Source organism: Leopardus geoffroyi, chromosome D3 (assembly GCF_018350155.1).
Source record: "Leopardus geoffroyi isolate Oge1 chromosome D3, O.geoffroyi_Oge1_pat1.0, whole genome shotgun sequence".
In the NCBI taxonomy this organism is placed as follows: Eukaryota; Metazoa; Chordata; class Mammalia; order Carnivora; family Felidae; genus Leopardus; species Leopardus geoffroyi.
The window spans coordinates 86532631-86560615 of record NC_059339.1 but is presented as its reverse complement, the minus strand read 5'-3'; the positions used below and the strand labels follow the sequence as shown (position 1 = coordinate 86560615).

Genomic DNA, 27985 nt, shown 5'->3' with positions numbered 1-27985 from the left:
TTGTCACCTGTTTGTTTCATTTGCTAACTGTAGAAGATCACCTTTGGACGAAATCACGAAACTGTGATGAGACACTACAGGACCCTATCATCAGCCATGTCTTCTCACTTTTCAAATTTATCTGTCTTTTTGAAATTTTATTTTTAAAATGGTGGTAAAATATACATTAAACTTGACCATTTTTAAAAATATGTTTATTATTTCAAGAGGTAAGGGGCAGGAAGAGAGAGAGAGAGAGAGAGAGAGAGAGAGAGAGAGAATCCCAAACAGACTCCATGCTCTATGCAGAGCCGACGTGGGGCTCAATCCCACGAACTGTGAGATCATGACTTGAGTGGAAATCAAGTCAGATGCTTAACCAACTGAGCCATCCAGGCGCCCTTTAAAGCTTACCATCTTACCCACTTTTAAATGTACAGCTCACAGTGACATAGCACATTTACATTGTCGTGCAGGCTTCGTCACTACCCAGCTCCACAATGTTTTCATCTTCCTCAATTGGAACTCTGGACCCATTCGACAGTAATGTCCTCTTGCCCCCGCCCCTGGCTACCACCATTCTACTTTCTGTCTTTGTAAATCTGACTGTTCCAGGTGGCTCACGTAAGTGGAATCATAGAGTGTTTGTCCTTGTGTCTGTTTTAGTTTCCTTATACTGTCCTCAGGTCTCAGCCATGGTGTGGCGTGTAGAATTTCATTCCCTTATCAAGGATAAATAGTATTTCATTGCATGTATCAACCACATTTTATCTAATTCATCTATCTGTTGATGGACACTTGGGTTGCTTCTGCGTGTTGGGTTTTGAACAACGCTACAAGGGACAAGTGTGTACAAATGTCTATTTGGGCTCCAGCTTTTTATCTGGGGTATGTGCCCAGAAGCAGAGTTGCTGGATCAAATGGTAATTCAATGTTTAATTTTTGGAGGAAAGGCCATACATTTTCTCTACCGTTTTATATTCATACCAACAGGCATAAGGGTTCCAATATATATACATATATATTTTTTCTGTGCTTCCCCCCCCTTTCTTCTTCTCTTAAATATTTGCTTAGTCTGTAATGCTGAAGAACATAATTTTGTGGTAGATTTTAGTAGAAAAAGTGGAACAATTGCTTAGTTTTCTGTTATTTATTACTATTATTAATATTACTGCATTCATGTTCTTGAAATTGGAATGAGTCTTAAAAATAAGCATCAAAAGAAACTTGCCCATTGCCAATTATAAAATAAGTCTCATCACCTATGTACCTACCAGTGCAGCCACACTTTGCAGATTCTCTGTGTCTATTGGGTTAACTTAATTATTTCCATTGATACGTTCCATGGTGTTGCATGTTAATTGACATTTGGAACGTTAATAAATAAATATCTTCCAAAACATTACACCATGACACAACATTGAGACCAAAAGACAAAAATGTCACAGAAGATTGTTCTATGACAGGCGATGCAATGAAAAACAGGAAAAACTGCTAAATCTGCCAAGTGTTAATAGACCCCCCCCCACCCCCAGCAAATTATAAGATTTGCAGACATAAATGACACTTAAAAAATGTAAAGCTCAAAATGTGGAGACAAATGTAAAGCAGAACATAATATAAGTTTCTGTCTTTGGATGCATTTATCAGAAAGTAGGTGGGAATGAAAACATCCCCTGTCCCTTAAGATGACACATGTGTTAGAATAGCTGCCCGGATTCCAACATGGAAGGCACGGGTTGAGGTCCTGCACATCTGGATTGCCTGTCGATATCTTGACCTTTAGTCAGAGCCAAAGAAATTTCTGTCTTTCTTAAGCCACAGCAAGTTTGGACCCTGTTACAGCATCCTAACCAACAGAGACCTACTTCACCCCCCATGAACGACCAGCTTCTCCGTGAACTGGAAACCTAAATTGGAAAGTTTAAGCCGTAACACTAACAAAGGAAAGAAAGGAAAATGTCTTTGGAACTTGAGGGAGAGAAAAGGTTTTAAACAAAATACCAAAGAGTACGATGCATGAGAGAAAAAAAAAATGAGAGAGATTCGACTCCACAAAAATTAAGGATTTTTGTTGAATGAAGGACAGCACAGAAAAAGTGACAGATGAGAAGGTAAGAAGACTTGTTTAAGATGGAAATGTAGACCACAGGTGAATATCTACACTATACAAGGAACTCTAGTGAGTCAACAAGAAGGAGGCAACTGTATCCATTTTCTGTATGCTGCTGTATCAGATGACCACAAACTCACTGGCTTAGAACGACAAAAAATTGTTATTTTACAGTTTTTCAGATCCAAAGTGTGACAAGGCTATCCCTGGCTAAACTCAAGGTATCTGCAGGGTTATGCCCTCTCTGCAGACTCTAGAGGAAAATCCCTTTCTTGCCTTTTCCAGCTTCTGGAGCTAACAGCATTTCCTGGTCATCGTCAAAGCCAGTGATAGCAAATGAATCTCATGCTGCCTGTGACCTCCTTTTTTGTCCCCCCCCCACCTTTAAAGCCATTTATTTGTTTATTATTTATTTATTTAATGTTTATTTTTCAGAGAGACAGCGTGAACCAGGGAAGGGCAGAGAGAGAGGGGGACAGAGGATCCAAAGCGGGCTCCGCGCCGACAGCAGTAAACCCAATGAGGGGCTCGAACTCACAAACTACAAGATCATGATCTGAGCCGAAGTCAGAGACTCAATCAACTGAGCCACCCAAGCACCCCTTATAGTTACACTGGGCCCACTAAGAAAATCTAGGATAATTTCTCTATGTTAAACTCATCTGATTAACAACCTTAATTCCACCTGCAACTTTAATTCTCCTTTGCCATGTAAAGTAAGATACTCATAGGTTCCAGGGAGCAGGATGGGGACATCTTTGGGGGAACTATTATTCTGCTAACTAGGTACACATCAGAACAAAAGACAAAGGATTTGAATTTGCAGAGGGGGAAACACTTAGGATTAACAAATTATGGCCAGAAACTACCAGTACAATGATCTTAAGTGTCATCTGTTCATTCATTTTTTAATCAGAATATTTACTAAGCAGACAACATGGGCACAACTCCTGTGGAAAAGCACAGATGGAGAGGTCTTCAAGTGGTCAGCCAAAGGTCCCTGTGAGACCCAGTCTTCCCTAGACCTTCGGAAGTGTCCTAAAATACTGTCAGTAAGAAGTGTATTCATTGTAGAGACCTGCTATGCGAGAAGACGTTCTTTAGAATTCCAAGACTTTTGTCTTCATTTCAGAGTCAACATGACATGGTGTTTAATCTATCTGATTGCTGTGCAAGGTTACCTTCACAAATTAAGAGAGGGCTCAAAGTATTTTTTAAAGAAATTAGCAGTGTTAGCCCTAGACTGCCTTTTTGCCTTAACTGATATCCCACTTTCCCTTAGAGATACTTAACTTTAAAATTGAGTCAGCACTGAAAAAAAAAAAAAATCCACACTATCAAAATGCATTCTGTGGAAGTGACTAGAATCAGTATTTTATTTACAGATCCAAGATGCATTCAACATGGCTGTCTCACCAGCCAAGGCAGGGCTGAAAGTCAGGGTCATTTTCGGAACTTCAATTGAATAGATTACATTCAGCAGGGGCACAAATGGAGGCCATTATCATTAAAGTTGAGTTGAGAGAGAGGTTGCAAACGTGGGCACCGCCTGAAGATCACAGGAAAATGTGTGTTTGTGCTAGATCTGTAAAGAGTTGGCTTTTATTTCTTTTCCCTGGAAGTTACACTTGCCAGGAATCATGTATCTGACTATAATAATGAGGTTATATGACTTTACATATTGAAAAGATACCTAAACATAATAACAATATTACTTTGAACTTGCGCTGGACTCTTCATCCAAGAACTTCTCCATCATTAGCTAATCAAATCTCACGGTGTGGAAATGAAAGTATCTACTTACCTCACTTTACCAAAGGGAGTGTTTCTGAGAGGTTAAGTGACAGTGAACATTTAAATGGAAGGTAGTAGGGAAATGGGGACAGAAATGTCTTGCTGAATAATGTAGATATCTAGGAATGAAACTCAAAGGTTCACATAAGGGCCATTCATCTAATGGAACACTTTAATTTTTTTTTTTAGTGTTTATTTTTGAGAGAGACAGAGCATGAGCAGGGGAGGTGCAGAGAAAGAGGGAGACACAGAATCGGAAGCAGGCTCCAGGCTCTGAGCTGTCAGCACAGAGTCCCATGCGGGGCTCGAACTCATGAACTGTGAGATCATGAGCTGAGCCGAAGTCAGACGCTCAACCAACTGAACCACCCAGGTGCCCCTAATCGATCACTTTAGAAGGCTACATCTAAATGTCACCAGATATATAGAAAATGCTGCTTTCATAAGTTCTCAGAAAAGGACACTCTTCTAATTCTCCTTACCAAACTATGTTGATGTCTTTACAAATTAAGTTCTTTATAATATAAATTTTTGTTTTCAACTTAATGTCTTCTTTTTGCTTTTATTTTTGTAACACCTTATTGAAACATAATTCACATGCCATGTAATTCAGCAATTTAAGGTGTACATTTCAATGGTTTTTATTTATTCACAGTTACGTGGAACTGTCACCACAGGTAATTTTAGAACATTTTCATTTTCATCATCTCCAAAAGAAACCCCCACCCCTTAGCTGTGGCTACTCTTTTCCCCCAACGACTACTGAATCTAAGTAAACACTACATCATTTTGCTTCTGTAGATGTGCCTTCTCAGGATATTTCATGTAAGCGAGATCATACAATATGTGGTCTTTTGTGCTGTCTTCTTTCACTGGGCATAATGTTTCCAAGTTTCATCCATGTGATCGGGTGTATCAGTATTTCATTCCCCCCACTTTTTTTTTTTTTTAGCTATATAATGTTTCATTTTACGGATATGATTTATCCATTCCATCTACCCATGTTTTATCCACTCATGAATTACAGACATTTTGGTTGCTTCTATCTTTCAGCTCTTGTGAATAAGGCTGTTATGAACATTCATGTACAAGTTTTTGTGAGTACGTGCTTTCATGTTGGGGGCAAGTACCTAGAAGTAGAATTGCTGTTTACCTTTTTGAGGAGCTGTTGACTATTTTCCAAGGTTGCTGCAGCATTATACATTTCTACAGCAGTATATAGGGGTTCTGATTTCTCCACATCCTCGCCAAAACTTGTTATTTGCTGACTTTTTCCTAAAATTTCAATTAATTTAGAAAAATTTTTTAATGTGTATTTACTTTTGAGAGAGATAAGGACAGAGCGTGAGAAGGGAAGGGCCAGAGAGAGAGATAGAGGGAGACACAGAATCTGAAGCAGACTCCAGGCTCTGAGCTGTCAGCACAGAGCCCGTTGTGGTGCTCTAACTCATGGACTGTGAGATCATGACCTGAGCTGAAGTTGGACGCCCAACTGACTGAACCACCCAGGCGCCCCTCAATTAATTTTTTTAATTGAGGGGAAATTCACATAACATAAAATTAACATTTTAATTAAACTATACAGTTCAGTAGCATTGAGAATGTTCACAATATTATGCAACCATCACCCTTATCTGGGTCCAGAACATTGTCATCATCCCCAAAAGAGGACTTTGTACCCATTTATGGGTCACTGCCCATTCCCCCCTCCCACCATCCTCAGAGGGGATGAATTGTTTCCCAGCCAAATCCACATACTGAAGCTCTCTCAATATGACTATATTTGGAGAGAAAACCTTTAAGGAAGTAATTAAGGTTAAATGAGGTCATAAGGTGGAACCCTAATCCTGTAGGACTGCTGTCCTTATAAGAAGAGTAAGAGTCACTGGAGAGGCTCTCCCCCCAGGCACATAAAGAGGAAAATCTGTGAGGGGACACAGCTAGAGGGCAGCCATCTCCAAGCCAGAATGAGAGGTCTCACCAGAAACTAAATTTTCTGGTGCCTTGACCTTGAACTCCTTTATTTATTTCGTCAGAGTTCAGGATTTATTTATTTCCTCCCAGTTCATCCAGAACTGTGAGGAAATACAGCTCGTTGTCCAAGCCACCCAGCTTGTGGTGTTTTGTTATGGCAGCCTGAGCAAACTCATACCCAGATAAATGGAATCATATCATAGGTGACCTTTTGTGACGTGGTTCTTTCACCTGATACAATGTTTTCAAAGGTCATCCGTGTTGCAGCGTGTATAACTACTTCATTTCTTCTTATGGCTAAATACTATCCAATTGTATTTTTGTGTACCCATTTCCTCCATAGTAGGACATTTGAGTTATTTCCACCTTGGCTATTGCAAATAGGTCTGTTATGAACACTCGTGTGCAAGTATTTGCTTGAATACTTGTTTTCGGTTCTTTTGGGTAGATATCTAGGAGGAGAATTGCTGGGTGGTATGTTGATTCTATGTTTAACTTTTTGAGGGACTGCCAGACTGTTTTCCACAGTGGCCGCATCATTTTAGATTCTCAACAGCGGCATGCGAGCCTTCCAATTTCTCCATTTCTTTGCCAACAGTGCCATTTCTCCTCTTTCTGATTTTAGCCATCCTAGAGAGTGTGATGGGGTATCTCATTTTTTTTTTTTTTTGATTTGCATTTCCTTGACAACTAATGATGTTCACTATCTTTTCATGTCCTAAATTTTTGCACATGTTTTTGCTGTCACGTCTAAGAAACCATTACCTAAATCACACCATGAAGATGTATGCCTATGTTTTTTTTTTTTTTTTCCGGATAATTTTATAGTTTCAGGGCTTGTATTTAGGACGTTGATCCACTTAGAGTTCATTTTGTAGACGGTATGAGGTATGGATCTAAATTCATTCTTTTGCATGTGGATATCCAGTTGTCCCATTTGTGGAAAAACACTAGTCTTTCCTCATTGAATTATCTTGGCATACTGATGGATAGTCAATTGACCAAAATGTGAGTGATTATTTCTGGGTTGTCAATTGTATTGAGCTTTGTAGTAAGTTTTGAAATTGGGAAGCAGAAGTCCTTCAATTTTGTTCTGGCTAGTCTGTTTCCCTTAATTTCCATATGAATATAAGCCAATAATGTCCATATTCTTTCCATGTGGGTAACCATATCACTTTCTACGAGAATGGTGGCTGCATATTTGACAGAAATTGCTTTAAATCTGTAGTTCAGTTTGGGGGAGTATTGCCATTTTAACAATATAAAATCTTCTAATCATTGACACAGGATGTCTTTCTATTTATTTAGGTCTTTTATTTTTTATTTATTTATTTTTTAAAAGTTTATTTATTTATTTTGAGAGAGAGTGCACGAGCAAAGGAGAGGCAGGGGTGGGGGTGGGGTGGGGGGGAGAATCCCAAGCAGGCTCTGCACTGTCAGCACAGAGCCTGATGTGGGGCTTGAACTCACAAACTGTGAGATCATGACCTGAATCGAAATCAAGAGTTGGATGCTCAACCGACCCAGCCACCCAGGTGCCCCATCTATTTATTCAGGTCTTTTAAAATGCTTTTCAATGATACTTTGTAATTTTCCATGTGGATGTCTTATATTTGTTTTAAATTTATTCCTAAGCATTGTGTTCTGTTTATTGTTATTGTAATCATTTTCTTAACTTAGTTTTTGGATTATTTGTTGCTTGCATACACAAATAGAACTTTATTTTGTGCACTGATTTTGTATTCTGCAACCTTGTTAAGTCTTTCCTTTGCTCTAACAGTTTCTTTGTGGATTCCTTAGAATTTTCTACATGTAAGGTCACGTCACCTGCAAATAGAAATAGATTTACTCTCCCTTTCTAATCTGGATGTCTTTTATTTCTTTTTCTTGCCAATTACTCTGAATAAAACTTCCAGTATAATGTTGAACGGAAATGGTGATAGACATCCTTGTCTGCTTCTCCACATCTATAATTAAGACCCCTATTTATTAACATGTGCAAAGAAAGCAGAGTTCAAATCCACGTGCTTTGCTATTTGAAGTGGAACATGAATATACCTTGCTTCAATTCTCCCAGTTTGAAACGGCATAAAATATTTATTACCTTTCTGTTTTGGTATTGGGAAAACGAATTAGAATTTGATGATCCCCTTAAAAATTAAATATTATGTAAATTCATAGGACAAAGTTACGGAGCATAATTAGGAAAATTCACAAGTAGGGGATGAAACTTTTAGCCATGCATCTCTTTCCTTCTTAAAGATCAGAATTATTATTAAATCATTAATAAAGGATCTTTATTCTTAAGTAAGGCAGACTGGGCTCCAGGTGACTTTCTGGAAGACCCACAGAATGTTCGCCTGCCCTGGGCACCGTGAATAACTTCCCTACATCTATTGGTTAGAATCCTTTTGTTGACGAATCCTATTGCTTGCTTTTTTTTTTAAATATGTTCCCGTGATAAATAAATTAATAACCCAATTAATGTAAAAGGAGCGTGTGAAAGTATTTCTCTTTTGGGCCAATAGTTTCTTCCCTCTGCAAAATGAGGAAAATTCCCTTTGTTCTGGAAATTGTGCCTGGCAATGGCTGCACAAGTAGCTGTAAGGCCCTGAGCACCTCTGTCTGTAAGGCCTCCTATAATGGGCGGCAAGCCTGCTTCTGAGGCCGGGTGCCGACGAAGGGAGCGACCCCGTGGTTACGCTTGCAGCCATAGTGAGATGCCATGCAACGTTGCATTCGATCCCTAGAAAGACAATTATTTCGGTCCATTCAGGCTACTATAACAAAATACCATAGCTTGAATAGGGATGGCTTATAAGCAACAGAAATTTACTTCTCACAGTTCTAGAGGCTGGAAAGCCCAAGATCAAAGTGCTAACAAGTCTGTGTTTGATGGGGACCCAGCTTTCTGGTTCAAAGACAAATCTTTTTTCTGCATCTTCACATGGCAGAGAGGGGAAGGACCTTTCTGGGATATCTTATAATTTTTTAAATTCTATTTATTTTGAGAGAGAGAGAGAGAGAGAGAGAGAGAGAGAGAGAGAAAGTGGGGGAGGGGCAGAGAGAGAGAGGAGGGGAAGAGAATCCCAAGCAGCCTCCATGCTGTCAGCACAGAGCTGATACAGGGCTTGATCCCACAAACTGTGAGATCATGACCTGAGCCAAAATTAAGTGTTGGATGATCAACCGACTGAGCCACCCAGGTGCCCCAATGGGTGCTATTTTTAACCCCAATTTCTACTTGTAGAAGCTGAGGTTTAGGGGTTATAGAGGCATCAGGTTTTTCCCCCCACCGAAGATTCTTTCTGCCCATTTTCTGTTAATCCCACCTATTTCCTTGGTGGAAATCTGCCCAACTCCTTTTAACTCTGTTCCAATTATAATACCCTGCCCTACAGCTCAGAGTGTGAATAAATAACCTACGAACGGGCAATCTCATAATGTCGATTCTGATGGGGTTCTCACCATGGATTTTACATCCAGATGTTGGCAGAAAGCTTTCCCTTTCTTCTAGGGTCGCTATACGGGAAGATGGAAGTCTGGACCATGTTCCCCTCTTTCTCTACATTTTGCCAGTTATACAAAAGAATGAGACAAACACACTCAGAGAAGCAAAGCTAAGATATTGAGAAAAAGAATATTAGTGTCTTTTGAGTCTCTAAGGCCAGATCCTTTCCTAGAGTGAGGTAATAAATAACTGATTTTTGCGTACTTCTTTGAGTAAAAGTTTTGTCATTTGCAATCAGGAAAGTTAATTAGCTCACCCATTATTATGCAATTAAGAAGGTTGCAAAGCTGGTGTTAAACCTATGTCTGGGGCACCTGGGTAGTTCAGTTGGTTAAGCGTCTGACTCTGTTTCAGCTCAGGTTATGATCTCACTATTCTTGAGTTCAAGCCCTGCGTCAGGCTCTGTGCTGACAGTGTGGAACCTACTTGGGATTCCCTGTCTCCCTCTCTCTCTCTCTGTTTCCCTACCTTGTGCATGTGCATTCTCTCTCTTTCTCTCTCTCTCTCTCAAAATAAAATAAATAAACATCAAAACTATATTTGGTTCCAAGGTTTGTGCTCTACATAATACTTTGTTTTAATACCCTGTTTAGCTTATATGAATATGAGGCAGATATTTTAATTTTAAATGTTTATTTTTGAGAGAGAGCATGAGTAGGGGAGGGACAGAGGTGGGGGGGGGGACAGAGGATCTGAAGCGGGCCCGTGCTGACAGCAGCAAACCTGATGAGGGGCTTGAACTCATGCACCTTGAGATCATGACCTGAACTGAAGTCAGATGCTCAGCAGACTGAGGCACCCAAGCACCCCCAGATGTTTTAATGTAGTCAGGTAATAGAAATAAAGGGTAGGAAATGCATATGATCGCAACTGACAGACCCACTGTACATAACCCAAGTATTAGAATTCATGTTCACATGGTGAGGAAAAACAAAAGTGCACAACTTTTCCAAGAAAAAAAAAAAAAAAAAGCATTTCTTTTTCTCCTAGCACAAATCACTACAAATAGTATCATGAGCTCTTAGGAGAGTAACTGAATATTTCCTGTGACCTAGGGTATAAATATCTTCATCGAAGCCAAATGATCGGGTAAAGCAGACTGAGGCCATGCCTGCTAGTGATGTATGGGTATGGGTAAAAGGTTGAAGAATGGCTGAGAGTTAAGTGGACCCATGCGCTCCTGGGTCCACATGTTTTTTTTCCATTGTGTTGCATAGCTTGTGATGATAAGCAGATTCCAACATACAAGGTCTCTACTCTTCATCCCTTTCCTGATCCATATATACATTGCCAGCTGGATGACTACCATTTATCATCCGGTAAAATGCCACACGTTTTTATTATAAGTTAGGATTTAAATAAATGTAACAAACACGGTTGTTAGCACAAGTAGAGAATTACAAATAGCCATACATACAGTTCTCCATACATCCACACAGGCATATATGGTTCATTTTTTCAAGTACTCAGGCATTGTGCAGAAAATTTACATCGATGTTCAAAATTATAAAAGCCCAAGTTGCTGATTGAGATAGAGTAATAGTAAAAATTAATAACTAAAGTGTATGCAGGAGAGACCTGATTAAAACCTCCTTCTAAATAGATCTTGGGTGAGATTGAAAGTATGAAAATAGCAGTTTCAGAATGGTCAGGAATAACCATAGTTAGAACATTATAAATCTAAATTCATGATATATGATTAAAACTTTTCTTAGACGTAGATTCATGGAATTATCTGCAGCTAAATAAGAATGAAAACAAAGCAATAAAACCTTTGGTTCAAGAAGTTAGAAAAGGAGCCAGAAAACAAACCTAAGAAAGGAATGAGAAAGCAAGTGATGATAAATAAAAGTACAGTAAATACCTTAGAATCTGGGTATTCTCTTTAACAGAATTAATACATTGAACATTGATTCTTTGAGGAAAAATTGGCAAACCAGTACTTAGTCTAATAGAAAAATGACACATGATTGCTTTGAATGTAATAAGCAGGACTTAATGACTTTTGTCTAATTATAAAAACAATATACACTCAACAATAACAATAAAAATTAGAAAATAAAAGCAACATAAACAAAACCACTTTTGATGGATGGTAACTAGGCGTACTGTGGTTGATCATCTTGCAGTGTATACAAATATCAAATCATGTTGTACACCTGAAACTGATATAATGTTATGTGTTCATTATATCTCATTTAAAAAGAGACCATTTTATAGTTTGATCCCCCCTTTTAACTTGAAACATGCTTGTTTTACATTATAGTTTACCCCTGAACAACACAGGCCTTTGGGGCAGTGACTCCTGTTCAGTCAAAAATCCACATATAATGTTTGATTCCCCAAAACTTAACTACCGATTGTCTAGTGTAGACATGAAGCCTTACCCATAATAGTTGATTAGCACATATTTTGTAGGTTATACTTAGTATACACTGTATTCTTACAACATAGCAAGCCACAGAAAAGAAAATCACGAGGAAGAGAAAATACATCTAGAGTACCGTATTGTATTTATTGAAAAAAATCTGTGCGTAAGTGGACCCGTGCAATTCCAACCCATGTTGATCAAGAGTCAACTGTAATTTATTTTTCTCCCACAGTATTATCACTGACCCTTCCCCACTGACATCCTCAGTTTCTCATCATCTAAGACTTTTCATCTTAGAAATATCTTTCTAAAGTTATTTCCATTATTCTTCTGTACTGTCATATGTATTTTGACTTTGATACTTCAAATCCACAAATCCAAGCTTTCATGCTTGGATAACTACAGAAACTTCTCAGCTGGTATAATTGTTTCCACTTTTTGGTCCCTTTGGCACAGTACCCATCAAAAGCTCTTACCCTGGGGTTGAAGAATGTAGCCACTGTCACCATTTCGGCCAGGGAGGCTCAGGTATGGGCTAGTGGGGCATTGGTTAAATATCCACACCTCTTTTTCCTCCCACTCTCCAATTTCCTACCACCGTCTCCCATTCCCCACAGCCACCTGAAAGCCAGAGGGACAAATGGAGAACTAGCATGCTAGTCACCTCCCCTTCCACCTCCCAGAGGTAATTTGGCCGCCTAGAATTTCTCTCTTTCCCTGACCTTGACGGACTCATTCTGAATCCTTGCCTTTGCTTGAACTGTTTTCTCTGGCAGGAATTCCCTTACCCCATTTCTTTGCCTGGCAGACAAATTCCTACTTATTCTTCCAGATCCGGGTCTAACATCACCACTCTCTAACCTACCTATACACCTTGCAGGGGCAGCAAGGTCCTAAGAATGTCACAAGGAAAATTTAGGTCAGGCTCTCAATCTGCCACTTAAGTAGTTGATGTGACTGTGGATGAAGAACTCCTATGAATTTAAGTTCATTTTTTTGCAAAATAGGAATGGGTATATGTACCTTGACATCCCTCTCCTAGGGAAATTGAAAACATTGGTGAGAGAAATGTTCTCTAAAATGCAAATCTCTTTACAAATTTCATCTTGTTGCTGCTCTTACCATTGCTTAGAATTTTTTTTTTTCTTTTTTCTTTTCCTATTTGTTCAGACCAATCACAGTGCCATGCCAGCTTTGGTGACATTCAAATATTAATTCACACCCTTACCCCGCCCCTCCCCATTTTTTTTTTTTTTTTCTTTCTACAGTCCTCTTTTTTTCCCTCTTCTGTTCAGTTATGTCCTCCCAGTCCCTCCTCAGGTGTTTATACAGAACTTAGGTGTCCAAGGACACTGCTTGCCTTTGCAGGTACATTTTACAGTTAAAGAGGATATGTGAATTTAGTTACCAACGGCGGGGCGGGGAGTGGGGGGGGGGCGTTGGTGGACGTGCGGGAATCCAAACTCTGTATTGTAAATTGTAAGACTCCGGGAGCCAAGAATTCAGGTTGGCAGAGCCAGGGCGAGTTTGCAGGGCCTGGTTGGGCTTTGCCAGACCCGTGCCTCCCGCGCCGGAGCCCGCGCTGGGACGCCGGAACCCTCGGCGGGTGGGTGCAGCGGCGGGTCCGGAATTCCGGGAGGGGAGCACAAAGGGGCGAAGACCACAACTCCCGACGTGCACGGCGGCCAAGGCTGGTTCTACTCCCTGCTTGTCTCCTCATTCTTTCCGGTTCTTACGACAGAGACTGCTGTCTAGGAGCCGCGTAGTAGTAATTACAGAGAGACTTTAAGCTTCTGTGGAGGCGCGGGGCCCGGCAGCAGCTCCCTGGATGCTTCCTATTTGTCCCGTGGTTGTCTCCGGCCTTGTGGAACCCGCAGCCCGACCGGCCGGGTTTCCATGGGGACATTAATTGTACACGGACGTTGTGGCGCGGCAGTTTAATTCTCCGGCGGCGGCTGATTGAGCGGGACGAGATGGTCTTGACGGGGCTCATCAGGAAACTCGGTAACAGTCTGAGTTGCCCATCGCCCACGTCGCCGTCCTGTCGTGGCCACTTGCTAAGGCTGGTTGTGTGACGTTTTGGAGGCCGGGCCACCCTGAGACGGCTCCCTTTCGTCCTGGCCTCGCCAGGGCAGCCCCCGGGGATCCATCTCGGACTGAGTAAACCCAGCGATTCGCGTCCCGAGGGCACCCGAGGCCCGCCTGTTAAAAACAAAACGAAAACAAAAAAACTGGTTTATTTCCTTCTTGACCCTGCCCCCGCCCCCAGCATCAACTAAGTTTTAGGGTGAATTCCGGGGCGGGGGGGGACGTCTCTTCGGAGCTGGGAAATAGCTTTGTGCTGTCCTTTGACAGGTCATCAGCTGGCCGAGATCAGGGAACGCGCTCTCAAGAATATCCTCTGCAAGGTTGAGCACAACTTACTCTGCTGTGAAGATCTAGTTCAGGAGAGGCTGCTTTTTCAACGTTTGCTGGAATGGTTCAATTTCCCGTCTGTTCCAATGAAAGAAGAGGTTCTCAGCCTGTTGAGCAGATTGGTTAAGGTAGGATCATTTTGAAATAAAATCAGACGAGTGAGTGTTGCTTAATTTGTAGCATTTTTATTTTTTATTTTTGGAACAACCAGAGATGGTCGTCTGGGTGTATCACGCTCAGCTTCCTTTTATGTGTAATGTTGAGTCTCACATTGTATCTGTTGTGCTCCGGAATAATAGAACTTCTGGGTTCTGGTGTGTTCTGAATTTTGGAATCATCTTTGGAAGTTGCCATTTGTTATTCTGGTTTTCCTTGTGTTCTGTTATTTACATGTTAAAGATTAGATGTGTCTGAAAGAGAGTATGTTTAAAGTTAATGTTACCATGGTTAATGAATACCTCAAGTATCTGAAATTGCGTTTTCCATATCTGATTTTCAGATTTTATGTTCCTCAGCCTGTCTTTTTTTGAAAACTACTTTTTTTAGTGTTTGCTTATTTTTGAGACAAAGGGACAGCGCAGGTTGGGGAGGGGCAGACGGAGAGGGAGACACAGAATGCGAAGCAGGCGCCAGGCTGTGAGCTGTCAGCACAGAGCCCGACTGGGGCTCAAACTCACAGACCATGAGATCATGACTTGAGCCGAAGGCCGAAGTCGGACACTTAACTGACTGAACCACCCAGGCGCCCCTCAGCCTGTCTTGAGAGCAGTTGTCAGGGTCAGATGTCAAAGGGCAAGTCTAACCTTTTGAAACTGTAAGTCAGTGTGCAGTCATAGGACATTATTACTTTGGCATCTTTTGATGGTTGGAGGTAGGAGAGGATGGGGTGGGAGTCAGTTGAGAGAGGTAATCCATTTAATAAATAAAAGTAGGAGTTGGCAGTGTGCATTTCTAGTGATCAGTGTCTGGGCTTTTCTTTGGTAAGTGTCATCGCATGGTTTACGTATGTCTCTATAAATCTGTGTCCTACTCATGGAAGTTCTTTACTTTTGGGTACATCAATGCAAGGTTTATTTTTTGCAAAAGGAACATCTAGCATACTAAAAATAATTTCCTGGTTTAGTTGCTGTCAGATAAAGTGTAGAAGTTTTGACATATGTGATTCTTCTTATTTCAGTATCCCCCAGCAGTCAAGCATTTGGTTGACCTTGGTGCAGTTGAATTCTTATCTAAACTTCGTTCTAATGTGGAGCCGAATCTACAGGGTGAAATTGATGGCATCCTGGACGGACTTTTTATTCTTCCTTCAGATGATCCTGCCCTATACTCTGCATCTTACCAAACCAAACAAACTGGTAACTCTTTGGAATCAATCTGGATGCATTCTGCTAAAATAGCAATATATTGGTTCTTGTGGTAAATTCTAAGGAAAGGGATCTTAGGTTAAAAAAAAACAACCCTTCCCTCCTCAACTTATTTTTATTGCATTAATTTACATGAGTTTGACCTTTTCCCCTCCTCTGCTGTTATTCAGAGGAGAATGCATTTGTATTTATTGCTTATTTTGGTCAAGGGGCCTAAAACTTGCCAGTGATTTTTTTTTTGTGTGTGGGACTGACATTATTTCTTCAACAATAACAATGTTTTCGCTGAGCCCTCATTACCATGTGCCAGACATTGTTCTGAATGTTTTATACTTGCATTCTTGGACTGTGTTCCTCACATAGGGGTAGGATGATATCTGTCCTAGCTCATGGTTTTGTTATGGGGTCTCCAGTTAAAATGAGCTATACATAGTACACTGTTAAAATCAGAGTCAGACAGACATGAATGTAAGTCCCACTTATTCCAGTAGTTTTGTGACCTTGGCTATAGTACTTAATCCCGCTAGGTTTTAGTTTTCTCATCCAAAAATTGGGACAATAAGAAAGAGTACCATATCAAATTGTCATGAGGATTAAATGAGACAGTGCTGTCAAGTGCTCGGCATAGGGCCTGGCATGTACTAAGCACAGAATTGTTGGTTGCTCTTGTGATTTAATTCCCAGTAGAGTGCCTTGTACCTGGAAAGCAGTTAAATTGATTTGAAGGAAAAAAAAATGCTTCTGAGATTTATGTGATTGAGTAGTAAAAGTATTAAAAATGTGTTTTTGCTTGCTTAATCTGTTAGATCATATTTTTCTCTGTATCTGTGCTGTGTCGCTACTGCTGAGATCGTCGGTGCTGCTGTTAACGAGAAAATAATAGGAGCCTCCGTTTACTGGGTTCTTGTGTGGTTGCGATTTTTAACAGTGAAAATTTCTGCCTAAGCCAAAACCAATAAAGTAGAATCTTAAACCATGTATTTTCAACCTAGTTCCCCGCAGGGGAGATCAGATGTATGGTCTAGGGCTAATTTTTTGTTATCTGTATTAAGATTAGGAAATACTGGCATGAAAACTTCAAGCACAATTACAAAATTAGTTTTAGTCTTTTCATTATTCCATTCTCATTACAACTGTATTGCTGCATGTGCAATCACATGTGACAGAGGATTGATCGTCAAAGATGTTGAATGAGTGCTTGACTCCTTTATTTTTGACGACTTTTTCTTTAAAATTTTTTTTTTTTCAATGTTTGTTTTTTATTTTTTTTGGGACAGAGAGAGACAGAGCATGAATGGGGGAGGGGCAGAGAGAGAGGGAGACACAGAATCGGAAACAGGCTCCAGGCTCTGAGCCATCAGCCCAGAGCCTGACGCGGGGCTCGAACTCACGGACTGCGAGATCGTGACCTGGCTGAAGTCGGACGCTCAACCGACTGCGCCACCCAGGCGCCCCGACGACTTTTTCTTTAAAGATATTAATGAAAGTTGAAGTGGTCAGGAACTACATAATTGGAGGAAGAGAGAGGAGGGGGATGGACTAAGAAGCAGAGATGAGCCCTTGAATAAATACTTTGTAACAGATTCTTTATGTACATTGTGCATGTTTTCATCTAACGAGTAGTATTTGCTGAACCACAAAAGAGGGGAACACCCTCCCCTCAATTCAAAACTGACTCAACATTTACATTTTTTTCCTCTATAGGAAGACTATTCAGAGGAAAAAAAAAAACCCTGTTATTTTCCCAGTTTTTAAAATGATTAAAAAACTTAAGAGAAAACACTAATATTTGAAAAGAGTAAGTTTCGCTTTTAGCAAATAAGGAATCAATAATACAGTAATATATATTTTTTTTTATCAGAATTGCCACAACAACCTGAAATCTTAATAGGATATTTTCCTCAAGACAAAAGTAATTTCCAGCAGACGGAAGTGTCTCCACGACCAATGGGTGTGTATATGTAGAGGGATAGATCCTGTTGACCTGGTAAATCAGAAATTAATGTACTTTTCCTAATGTTGTGGTCAAGCTTGAATGTTTCAGTTTCCTCAAATTAGGATGTAGTGTCTAAGTGGTGAAATTTTACATTATTCTAACTGCGTTTGAGCAGCTGTATTTAGGTGGGTGGTGATGGTGGCAGAAATACTCAGTGCTTACTGAACACGAATTCTTTGTTGGGAACTGTGCCGCACGCTGTGTATGCGTCCTGTTTATTCTCCAGCTCACCAAGTGGCACTGTTCATCCAGTTACTCAAGCCAAAGACTCAGGATCATTTTGGTTTCTTCATTTGTCTTTATCCCAGCGACCAGCTGATAGAAGAAGAGCTCTGATTTAGAGTCTCTCTCTCCCTGGAATCTCATCCAGGTCTTTAGATGTCTGGCTGGGTCTCTGCTCACGTGTCGCCTTCTCAGAGAGGCCTTCCTGAGGACCCAAGTGATCACTTTCTACCTATGTTTAGTTTTCTAACAAAGATCGTCTGAAATCACATACTAATTTACCTCTTCTTTGTCTTCCTTGTTATAAGCTTAATGATAGCTTTGAACATTGCTTATCCCCAGTGTGCAAAACTATGCCAAAAGCATAGTAGGTGCTCAGTGTATATTCTTTGAGTGAACGAATGAATCTTCAGCAAGTCCCGGTGAAATTGATTATGTTAATATCCCCATTTTAATGATGAAGGCACTGAGGCTTGGAAAGGATAAAACCGTTGTTCCAGTTGATGCACTTAGGGAATAATTAAGTGAGCACGTACCTGACATTTTATTGCCTGCATAGTTGAAGAGAAAACGTTGTGTCCAAGGGTGTATCTATTCATGTCAAGTATTTCATTTAACTCAGTTTGGAAGCCGTCTGTTATTAAAAGCCTTTCATAGAAACTCTGCTTGAATAACAGCATAAGAAAGAACTGAAAACTTGTTTAGCTGTTAAAATACTTTACCTTTTCTTTCTGTGAAAGTTTTGTTAGGCTTGTGGGGGAGCTTTGGTTTTGAGATGGTAGTTTCTTTGTGTTTGTGATTTAGAGGCTTCACTGAGTGACGGGGAGAGACATCTGAAGGGAGAGAGTGTGTCCAGGGCTGAGAAGGTGGGACCTCGAGTGCAGCTGCTAAAAACGTTAGGGACCATTGAGATGGTAAAATGCTATGTGAGTTGCAGTTTGTGGGTTAATGACAGGGGCTTATTTTGGATCCATTTTTTTGTGTGCAGTAGAGGTCTGTCCTTCCCTCCACCCCCCTCTTACTTTTCTGTGAAAAAGTAAACCCTGCTTGTGTGTTGGCACTTTTGAAAGAAGCAACTGTGCTATATTTGGGAATTTAATAATACTGTTATCTAAATTCAGTGATTCCGTGCTCTTTTCAGAGCATTTGGCGGAAAGACTGTTTGCCACTTGGAAGGGTTTCTGTAGATACTGCATACTGTTTCTCAGCTTTGCCACCTTAATTTGTACAATATAAGATTTATTTAAAACATAATTTGAATGGGGTAGTTTAAAATTGTGTTGGTTTCTCAGATTTCTTTTAATCTGGTTTGAGTGCTGATATTTGATCTTCAACCTTACGGTCTTTAAGTCGTCTTCAAAGAGGCTTAAACATCTAACACCATGAAGGATATTTGAACATGCCTAATTTTTAAATATACTATATGATTATGTCTATTTCATTTTTAAGTTCTACAATTAAAGGCCTCCAAATGCCAGTTCCTTTCATGTTAAATTTAAGCTCTGTGTTTTGGTTAGCCACAGGGTACAATAGAAAATGTAATTCAAGTTCTAAATGTCATTCAGTATTGGTTTGTATTTAATGCTCTTCTAATAACAGTTTTGTGTACAATATGAAAACAGCTCTGTTATTTATCCTGTTAGGGAACAAATTTGCAGCTGACCTTGTTTAGTATATTTTAGGTTACTGTAAGATGTAACTTTGAAGACTTGTTTTAAGGGTAAAGCCTTGCTCTTAACATTGGGAGTCTATCAACTTGTCTTTGATCCCTTAAATTTTGCTGTTCCATTAACAGTAAATCAGACTGTGAAGTGTTTGAAGTTTTCTACATTTCCCTGGCTCCCCCTGACTACAACAGATAGACATGTTCTCTCCTCTAATGAAAGGTACGGTGCCTGGCATTGTCAGGCATTTTGGTTCATTGATAGCCCTTACATCTAGTTGTTATTATCATACATTTTCACCAGGAAAGAAGATACTAAGTGTCTGTGAAAGGCAGTACTGGGAGTATATGAATGATTTTCACTGTTTCAAAGAGCAATTTAGAAAATTCCTATTTGCTGTTATCAGGCTACACATCTAGTTGTTTTTTTTTGTTTGTTTGTTTGTTTCGTGATTGGAGTCATGTATACTTCCTGGTGACATATGAGTCATCTCTTATTGACCAGATTGATTGGCCAAAGCTTATGCCCTTGGTTAATAAAAATGGAAAAAATTAAGCATAAATGCAGTCTTTTTTAGTGGACAGTATATTCAGTGGGCAGTAGAAAGACCAATGTGCTAGAATTAGGATGAGATAAGCAGCTACAGGCTGTTAAATGCTTTTTGATGCTGGCATTCCCAAGGCATCAGTAAATTCTCTTGGAATAACATATTGAAGAGGTAGGGTACACGTAGGAAAGGGGCAGGGGGACTGAGTTGGGCCCCCAGGAAGAGACACAGTTTCTAGTACACCCCTTTGGGTGGTGGATGGTGGGCTGGAGCTGGGCTGACAGGGGGCGTGTGGATTCTGCTATGTCCCTAGGGGGTCACATATTGTCTGAGAAGGTGAGGGGTGTCCTCTGTTTGCGGTAGGAGGGGAATCCCAGCTTGACTCACTAGCTTGGGGAAGATCAGTAATAAATCTAATTTCTAGAATTAAACTCTACATTTCCTGTTATTTTTTCTGTGTTACTTCCTAATTCGTTTAGCGAATTTCATTGCATTCTGTGCCCTTTGACTTCATTGATCTCATTTATAGCATTGTGATTGTCTTGGCATGCCGTCGTGGATACTGTGTAGTGCCTGTTGTCAAGGAGGCTCTAGTGGGGGTTAGAAAGTCAACAGGCAATTGCTATTGCACCGAATATAGGCATATGGAAGAAAGACCTATCCTAGAGTTCTTGATTACGGAGTAGATCTAGGAAGGCTGCCCAGGGAAGTGAAGTCTCAATTGAGACCTGAAGGACTGTTAGTAGAGTCATCACACTACTAGGTTACTTGGAATCTGGTACAGATAAGCTCTTTTTAAAAATAAATAATGCTATCTTTTTGTAGCTCTTTAAGAAGTAGTAACCACACTTTAATCTGGAATACCTGTGAACTATTGAAGGATGTTATCATGCAAGATTTTCCTGCTGAAATTTTTCTTCAAAGGCCAAAAATTGTTCAGGTACAAATCCTCTGTAATTGTTGTAGATTTTGAAATAGAGAACTTTTTTACAATGAAACAGATTTTGCAAAGTAGGAGTCCTTGGGAAGGAGTGTGCAGTATTATATTGATAAAATGAAGTGTTGGGTTACTGAAACCACTTGTGCTCTTCTTTGGGTAGTGGTAGTTCTGATCAGAGGTGGTCTCTTTTGACACAAGTCCAGTTTGACCACCTTGAATTTACCTTTTATGGGTTGCATAAGGGGAGAATAGACTTTGGAAATTGAGGTTGGGCAGCAGTAACCATTCTTCATCTAAGAATAGCATTGTTTTTTGAATATGTAGGATGTCTAAGGCACAGGGCTGGATGCCGGGGAAATAGGGCAATGAGCAATTCAGATAGATTCTGTGGTTTATATGGTAGAGCTTGGGATGTGGGGTCTAGGGTTGTGGCCTATCTGCAGCAGCTAGTGATGCCTCAGCACCCTCGCTCCGTAATCACAGGGCTGAATGGAGGCCCCTGAATGGTAAGTATGAAGACACAGTGTGACAATGGCAGTTGTCAGAAGGCAGCAGAGGAGAGGAAAGCTGTTAGCTGCCAAAATGTGGCAAGATGATTTAGCTGTTTGAGATGCTGAAGGCTTGCTGTTATTTTTAAAAACTACTTTGTAACTTACGTCCTGAATGGGGAGTAATTCATGTTCTCCCAGAATAGGTACTCAACCTACACACTTTAGATGTAACAAACACGGACTCTTTTTAAATTTTATTGTCTTGCTTTGTCCCATTGCTAAGTCATTTTTGCCTATTTCCGTTTCTTATGTCTTACAAATATTTTACAAGTTATTTTCTTTGATTGTTCATTTAACCTTACTTAAACTCCACACCCACTTTCATTGATCATTTTCATTCATTTCATTCATCATATTTCAGAGCCTTTTATCTCTGTTGAAAGTGGCCTTTGGAGGAGACGGAAAGCATCGTCTGGCCTCACAGTCCGTGTCCTGTTTGCAGCAGCTGTGCGTGTATTTAAGAAACAGACTCAACTTTCACCGTGATCCAGATTTCTTCTCTAGTAAACAAGGTATTTATGTTGATCTATTCATTACTCACTGGTGGTATTTGCAGATTCTTCTGAGAAGTTTCTGTTATTCTGTGTAAATATTCACAGCATAAACTCCTCATTCCTAAATGCAATCAGATGATCACTTGAAGACCAATCGTGTGAGTGACAGAACCACTCATGAGCCTGTCTTTTTTTTTTTTTTTTTTTTTTTTTTTTGATAAGAACCATTTGCAAGATTTTTTTTCTTTTCTCTTAGGCATATACTGATGTTGGGAGCCAGGGGTTAGAATTCTGAGTTCAACTATTTATGTGGGACCTTGGGCGTTTTGGAAGTTACTTGTTGTATTAATAGATTGGTTTAAAAAAATAACGATTTGTATTTTTTTAGTAAATATATTTTTTTAACTTTTGGGTATATTTTATGTTTGTTTATTTATTTTTAAGTAACCTCTCCACCCAACATAGGGCTTGAACTCACAACCTCGAGATCAAAAAGTTGCATCCTGTACCAACTGAGCCATCCAGGTGCTCCTGATTTGTATTTTATGAAAACTTTTTATGCGGCTTGTGATGTAGTTAGAGTATTTACAATATGATAGCAGTGCCAGACTTTTAAGGGAAAAAGCACCACCTAATGGCCAACTAGAGCACTCGGCCGGCTTTGTCGGCAGTATTTACAGCTTAGAAGTTCTGTGCACTTATGCCATATGCATTGAAAGTTGAATATTAAATTACAGTGATTTGTCATCATGCTTGACAGTTAATCCCAATTCTGTTCAGAGTTTCGCTGATCCTATGCTACTTGAATACTTATGCTATACATTAGCTTTATTATAGGTCTCAGAGGGTATAGGGTTCCTCAGTAAAGTTCTTGAGATACAGCATTTTGCAAATGACTGATAGCAGAGAGCTTGTGGATACCCCGTAGTTCATCAGAATAAGAGTTATAATATTGATAAAAGTATTATCTTTGAAGATTTACTCATGTATTAAATTTTATTTATCACCAACTATATGCTGATTGATATTCTAGTCTCTAGGGGGTATAACACTGAACAAAACAGATAAGGTTCCCACCCTTCTGAGCTCATCCTTGAGAAGGTTGGGGACAGGTAATAAACAAGCAAACAAGTTTGTTTCAGATCAGAAGTGCTCATAGGAAACAGGCAGGGTGATGTGACTGAAAATGACAGGGGAAACGAGGCTTACCTGGATATGATGGGTGGGGAAGGCCCTCAGAGGAGGTGACCTGAGGGGCGAGAAGGAACCATCCACTTGAAGAGCTGCAGGAACTGTATTCCTGGAAGGTCGGAGGCCTTGGGAGGTGATATTCTAGAGGAACAGAAAAAAGGCAGACATGTGACTGGAATGTAGTAAATGGGGAGTGGGGAGCAGAGAGGGAAATGAAGTGAGAACAGAGGTAGCTAGGGGCCGACTGTATTGGGACTTGTAGATCTTGGTAAGGATTTCATATTTTCTTTGAAGTGCGGTGAGAAGCTCTCGGAGAGCTTTTTTTCCTCCTTCTGAAAATGCCTTTATTTTACTTAATTCCTTTAAAAAATTATGGTAAAATATGTAGCACGAGCCATTATAACCATTTTAAAATGTGCAATTTTGTTGGCATTATTACATTCACACTCTTATGCACCCATCACCATTTTCTGTTCTCAAATGTTTTTCATCACCCTAAATAGAAGATCTGTGGCCATTTAGCCCTATTCCCGTGTCCCCTTCCCTCTGCAGCCCCTGGTAACCTCTCTACATTCTGTTTCTAAATTTGTCTGTTCATGGTATCTCATACAAGTGGAATCATACAATATTTGTCTTTTTGGGTCTGGTTTATTTCACTTAGCATGATGCTTCCAAGGTTCTTCTGTATTGTAGCTGTGTCAGAATTTCACTCCTTTTTCTGTATACACCACATTTGTTTATACATTTATCTGTTGCTAGACCCGGGAGTTGTCCTCATGTTTTGGCTGTTGTGAATAATGTGTCCGTGAACATAGGCATATCTCTTTGAACCCCTGTTTTCAGTTCTGTCGGGTATATACCCAAGAGGGGAATTGCTGGGTCATATGTTAATTTCACCTTTAGCTCTCTGAGGAGCCACCAAACTGTTTTCCCCAATAGCTGCCCCATTTTCTATCCCCACCATAACCTGTGAGGCTTCCAGTTTCTCTATATGTTGCTAACACTCAGTTATTTTCCCTTTTTAAAATCCTGGTCCTCCTAGTAGATATGAACTGGTATTTCACTGTGGTTCTGGTAAAGACTCCTGACTAATGACTAGGGATTTTCCTAGTGACTTTTTACGCGCTTATCGGCCATTTGTATATCTTCTTTGGAGAAATGTCTTTTAAAGTTCTTTGTCCATTTTTAAATTGGGTGTTTTTTTTTTGTTTTTTTTTATTGTTGTTTTAGAAGCTCTTTATATATCCTGGTTACTAAATCCTTTTTAGATATATGATTTGCAAATACTTTTTCCCAGTCTGTAAGTTGTCAGTTTCTTGGTAATGTCCTTTGATTTTGATGAAGTCCGATTTATCTGTATTTTCTTTGGTTGTACTTTGGTTTCAGATCTAAAGATCCATTGCCAAATCCAAGATCATGAAGATTTACCTCTATATTTTCCGCTAAGAGCTTTATAATTTTAACTCTCATATTTAGGTTGTTGATCCATTTTGAGCTAATTTTTGCATGTGGTTTGAGGTAGGGTTTCTTGTGGAGTTATGAGCAGGGATGTGCCTAATCTGCTGTTTTGCCTTGGTGGTCCCAAATGTTCCAAGTCAGTAATGCCGGCTAGAAGGCTGCATGTAATCAGGCCAGTTAGAGGTACACCTAATGTTAGATGCAAATGCTAAGTGAATACTTGCAGAAAAGGTTGACCTTTACTTTTACCCCAAGAGAAGCATTTCTACTGTTTTAACTTTGTTATTGTTTTTTGAAAGAATGATGTAAATTATTCATAATCATAATTTGTCTCTACTGAGGGGTAATTTTTTTCTTTTTTCCTCTCAGATACAGTTTCCCAAAATTCTTCTTTGTCTTATTGTCATGAAGCTAGAGTTATTCATCATTCCCAGAATCCTTCTCCAGGAAGCAGTAGCCCCCGGCCTTCTGTGGTTGGACGCACAGGCCAGCGACCCAGGGGAGACGGTCAGGATTGGGACGCAGTGTCTTCCAGGTGACTGTGGAAAAGCCCAGTTAATTTGTGTGTGTGTATTTTACTTTGAGAGGGAGATTAACGTTTTTCTCTGTCTCCTCTCTTGGAAAATTACCACAGGTATTGGCCTTGTGTTAAACCAGTGGTTTTCATACTTTTTTGACCATGACCCGTGGTATGAAATAATATTACATGTAACTCAATACTCAGTACACAGACGTATGCTCTGTATGTATGTGCATGTGTGTATGTTTCCCTGTGTGTATGTCTGTGTGTGTGTCCCTGCCAAAACAAGATGTTCACAAAATAGTACTTTGATGCCATATGCTACATAGTGAGCTATATTTTCTCTTCCTTTCTATTTCATTAGAAAAAGAATGAGGATTCTGGCCCATTTAATTGTTTTTATTAGCCGTAGATGAAATGTGATCTAGTTTAAAAGCATAGCTTTAAATGATAGGTACATTTTGGTAAGATTTAATTTTTTTAAATGTTTTATTTATTTTGAGAGAGAGGGCGCACGTGTGTGAGAGGGAGAGGGAGGGGGAGGCGGGAGAAGGAGAGAGGGAGAATGTAAAACAAGCTTCATGCTCAGAGCAGAGCCCATCATGGGGCTCAGTCCCTTGTGTCTGATTCAGACCTGAGCCAGAATCAAGAGTCGGACGCTTAACTGACTGAGCCACCCAGGTGCCTCTTTGATAGTATTTTAAACCCATATTTGTGACTCTAACCGTAAGTTTTAAAAGATTTTTGAAAGCTTATTTACTTATTTTGAGAGCAAGAAGAGTGAGCAGGGGAGGGGCAGAGAGAGAGGGAGAGACAGAGAATATCCCAAGCAGGTTCCACACCATCAGCACGGAGCCTGACGTGGGGCTCGAACTCATGAACCACAAGATCATGACCTGAGCAGGAACCAAGGGTTGGGCATTTAACTGTCTGAGCCACCCAGGTGCCCCTCTAATCATAATTTGGGTGTATCAGTATTTACTATTAAAGGGAATGATTGGAGACTATAAAGGAAAGTTCCTTTAAAGTGCACAATTTATGGTATTTTACTCATTTGTGTAAATACAGATTTCTACACATCAGCTTTGCTTAAAGGGGCTGGTGTGGTGTTTGTGTGTTAGCTCATTCTTATGCCACAAGCATCTTACAAACATGTTAGTCTCTTTGGTGTCGTTCTAATAAATGCTCAGTGAGATGAACGTTTGTCTGTTGGCGTCATTATTTTCTCACGATGCTGCTGCCACCAGCTGACACTGACGGATGTTGGCTGCGTGCTTGGTGTTACGCCGAGTGCCGTACGTGCTTCATGGCCTTCCGTTGTCCTCCCGGTCCTATGATAGCATTGGTATCATCATCCTTGTACAGGAAAGCCTGGTTCGGAGGTGCAGGGAGCCTTACCCCAGCTCATACAGTTGGTGAGAGGGCAGGGGTGTAGACAGTATGATCTGAGAGCCTGTGCTCCTGACCCTTCCGTAGGAGCTGGTGTTGGTCAGGCACGGCTTTTCTCGTTACTCCTCCAGAGCCTGTCTGCCTCATTCTCTAAGCTGTATCTAGTGTGCTATATCTAATGCTTCTCAATTTTCGCTCCTGAGTGAACACCTTCCTCAAGGGGCCTTTGAGACTTAGAGAGAAGCCCACCTCATTTTCGTATTTTGGGATGTTGAAATTGAACAAATGGCAAAACATAGATTTTGGGAGTTTTACGTGCTCAACAGCATTAGTGTATCTGTGGTTCAGCTTCGATTGTGGATAACATTAAAAGTCAAAAATTTGAGGTCCTTGGTAATTGTGAGGTTCAGGCCTTTCTATAGCACTTTATCCCCACGCCACCACTTTACATCTAAGGTAGGAATTTTTAATGAAGAAAGCCAAGAAAGGTGGGATGTTCTGCTCTTTGGTACATTTTCAAAATCATTACGTGATGTTGAGTGCACTAAATGAAGTCATTCATTTCTGCTCATATTTTTCTGGCATTTTCTAGCATTCTTCGGTTGTGAACATTGGCTCACTTAGAACATTTGGTGAAAATCACAGAAAATCTAGGAAACTATGTAAATGATTCAGTTTTGCCTCTATAAGTTGATTACAGAAGAACTTTGCTCTGAATTGGCTTGCTCTTCTGTAGAAATGAACAGGTTCTTAGTGCTTGTGTTGACTGCTACTACAGGAATTCTGAGACCATCCCTTTTGAAAAGCAATATATATAAATGCGTTTTTGGTTTCGTTTACGATTTGAGCCATCTTTATGGAGTTTAGTCTCATAAATTTGTCAAGGTTTCACAGATCTGAGCACAGTTGTTGCGGGAGGCAGTATGGTTGTGTCCAGCGTGGGGCTTTTAATGTGCCAGACAGCAGATAGGCGGTACAACTCTTTGTGGCCGTTTCCATACTCAAGGATTGCCGTTTGTTTCCTTTCCAGTGGGAGCGGGAGTCATGCTCCTGTAAACTCCAGGGTATCTGTGCCTTCACCTGTGGACGTGGTGCACTTAGACCTGCCGGAGCTGGAGACCGAAGATGCGCTGGAGCTACAGTTCCTCCAGCTCAGTCTTCCCCAGTTCTGTGTCTCTGTTCTGGAATCAGCAGTTCCTCTCTTAAGAACAGGTTAGTTGTTTTCAAAGCCACAGTTCTTTTTGTGTGATTGGTGTTTGTTTTGTCCGTTTTCTGGGACTCTTAGTTTTCTTCCTTTCATCTTCTGTGTTGGGACCTTTAGAACTTGTATTTACGTATCTTTTGGGACACAAATCCTTAAGAACTTCGTAAGGCCTTTATTGTCTTCTAAGTAAATGTGGATGCCCTTCCATTCGTGGCTTTTCATTGCCCAGGCTTCCACCTCTGTATGGCTGAACGTAAGCACTGAAAGGACAGTGTGGCTGGGTTCAGT

General features: G+C 40.3%; 1 protein-coding gene and 1 long non-coding RNA gene across 4 annotated transcripts in view; one reads left to right on the top strand and one right to left on the bottom strand.

Annotated features, from left to right (window-relative positions):
- Window positions 1–13397: 13397 nt before the first annotated feature.
- The window catches only part of RTTN (rotatin), a 163345-nt gene continuing 148757 nt past the window's right edge, over window positions 13398–27985 (top strand). For all 3 annotated transcript variants that reach the window (XM_045459641.1, XM_045459640.1, XM_045459642.1), the window contains exons 1-9: window positions 13398–13746; window positions 14098–14285; window positions 15335–15512; window positions 17383–17472; window positions 19535–19625; window positions 20776–20890; window positions 21803–21953; window positions 24954–25119; window positions 27524–27705. In XM_045459641.1, coding sequence (XP_045315597.1) covers window positions 13716–13746; window positions 14098–14285; window positions 15335–15512; window positions 17383–17472; window positions 19535–19625; window positions 20776–20890; window positions 21803–21953; window positions 24954–25119; window positions 27524–27705 — 1192 coding nt within the window. In that variant the 5' untranslated portion in view covers window positions 13398–13715. The remainder of the gene's footprint in view (window positions 13747–14097; window positions 14286–15334; window positions 15513–17382; window positions 17473–19534; window positions 19626–20775; window positions 20891–21802; window positions 21954–24953; window positions 25120–27523; window positions 27706–27985) is intronic.
- The window catches only part of LOC123588530, a 46003-nt gene continuing 32338 nt past the window's right edge, over window positions 14321–27985 (bottom strand). Inside the window, exons 3-4 of the long non-coding RNA XR_006707897.1 lie at window positions 23145–23267; window positions 14321–14567 (exon numbers count right to left, since the gene is read on the bottom strand). This is a non-coding gene — a long non-coding RNA (uncharacterized LOC123588530). The remainder of the gene's footprint in view (window positions 14568–23144; window positions 23268–27985) is intronic.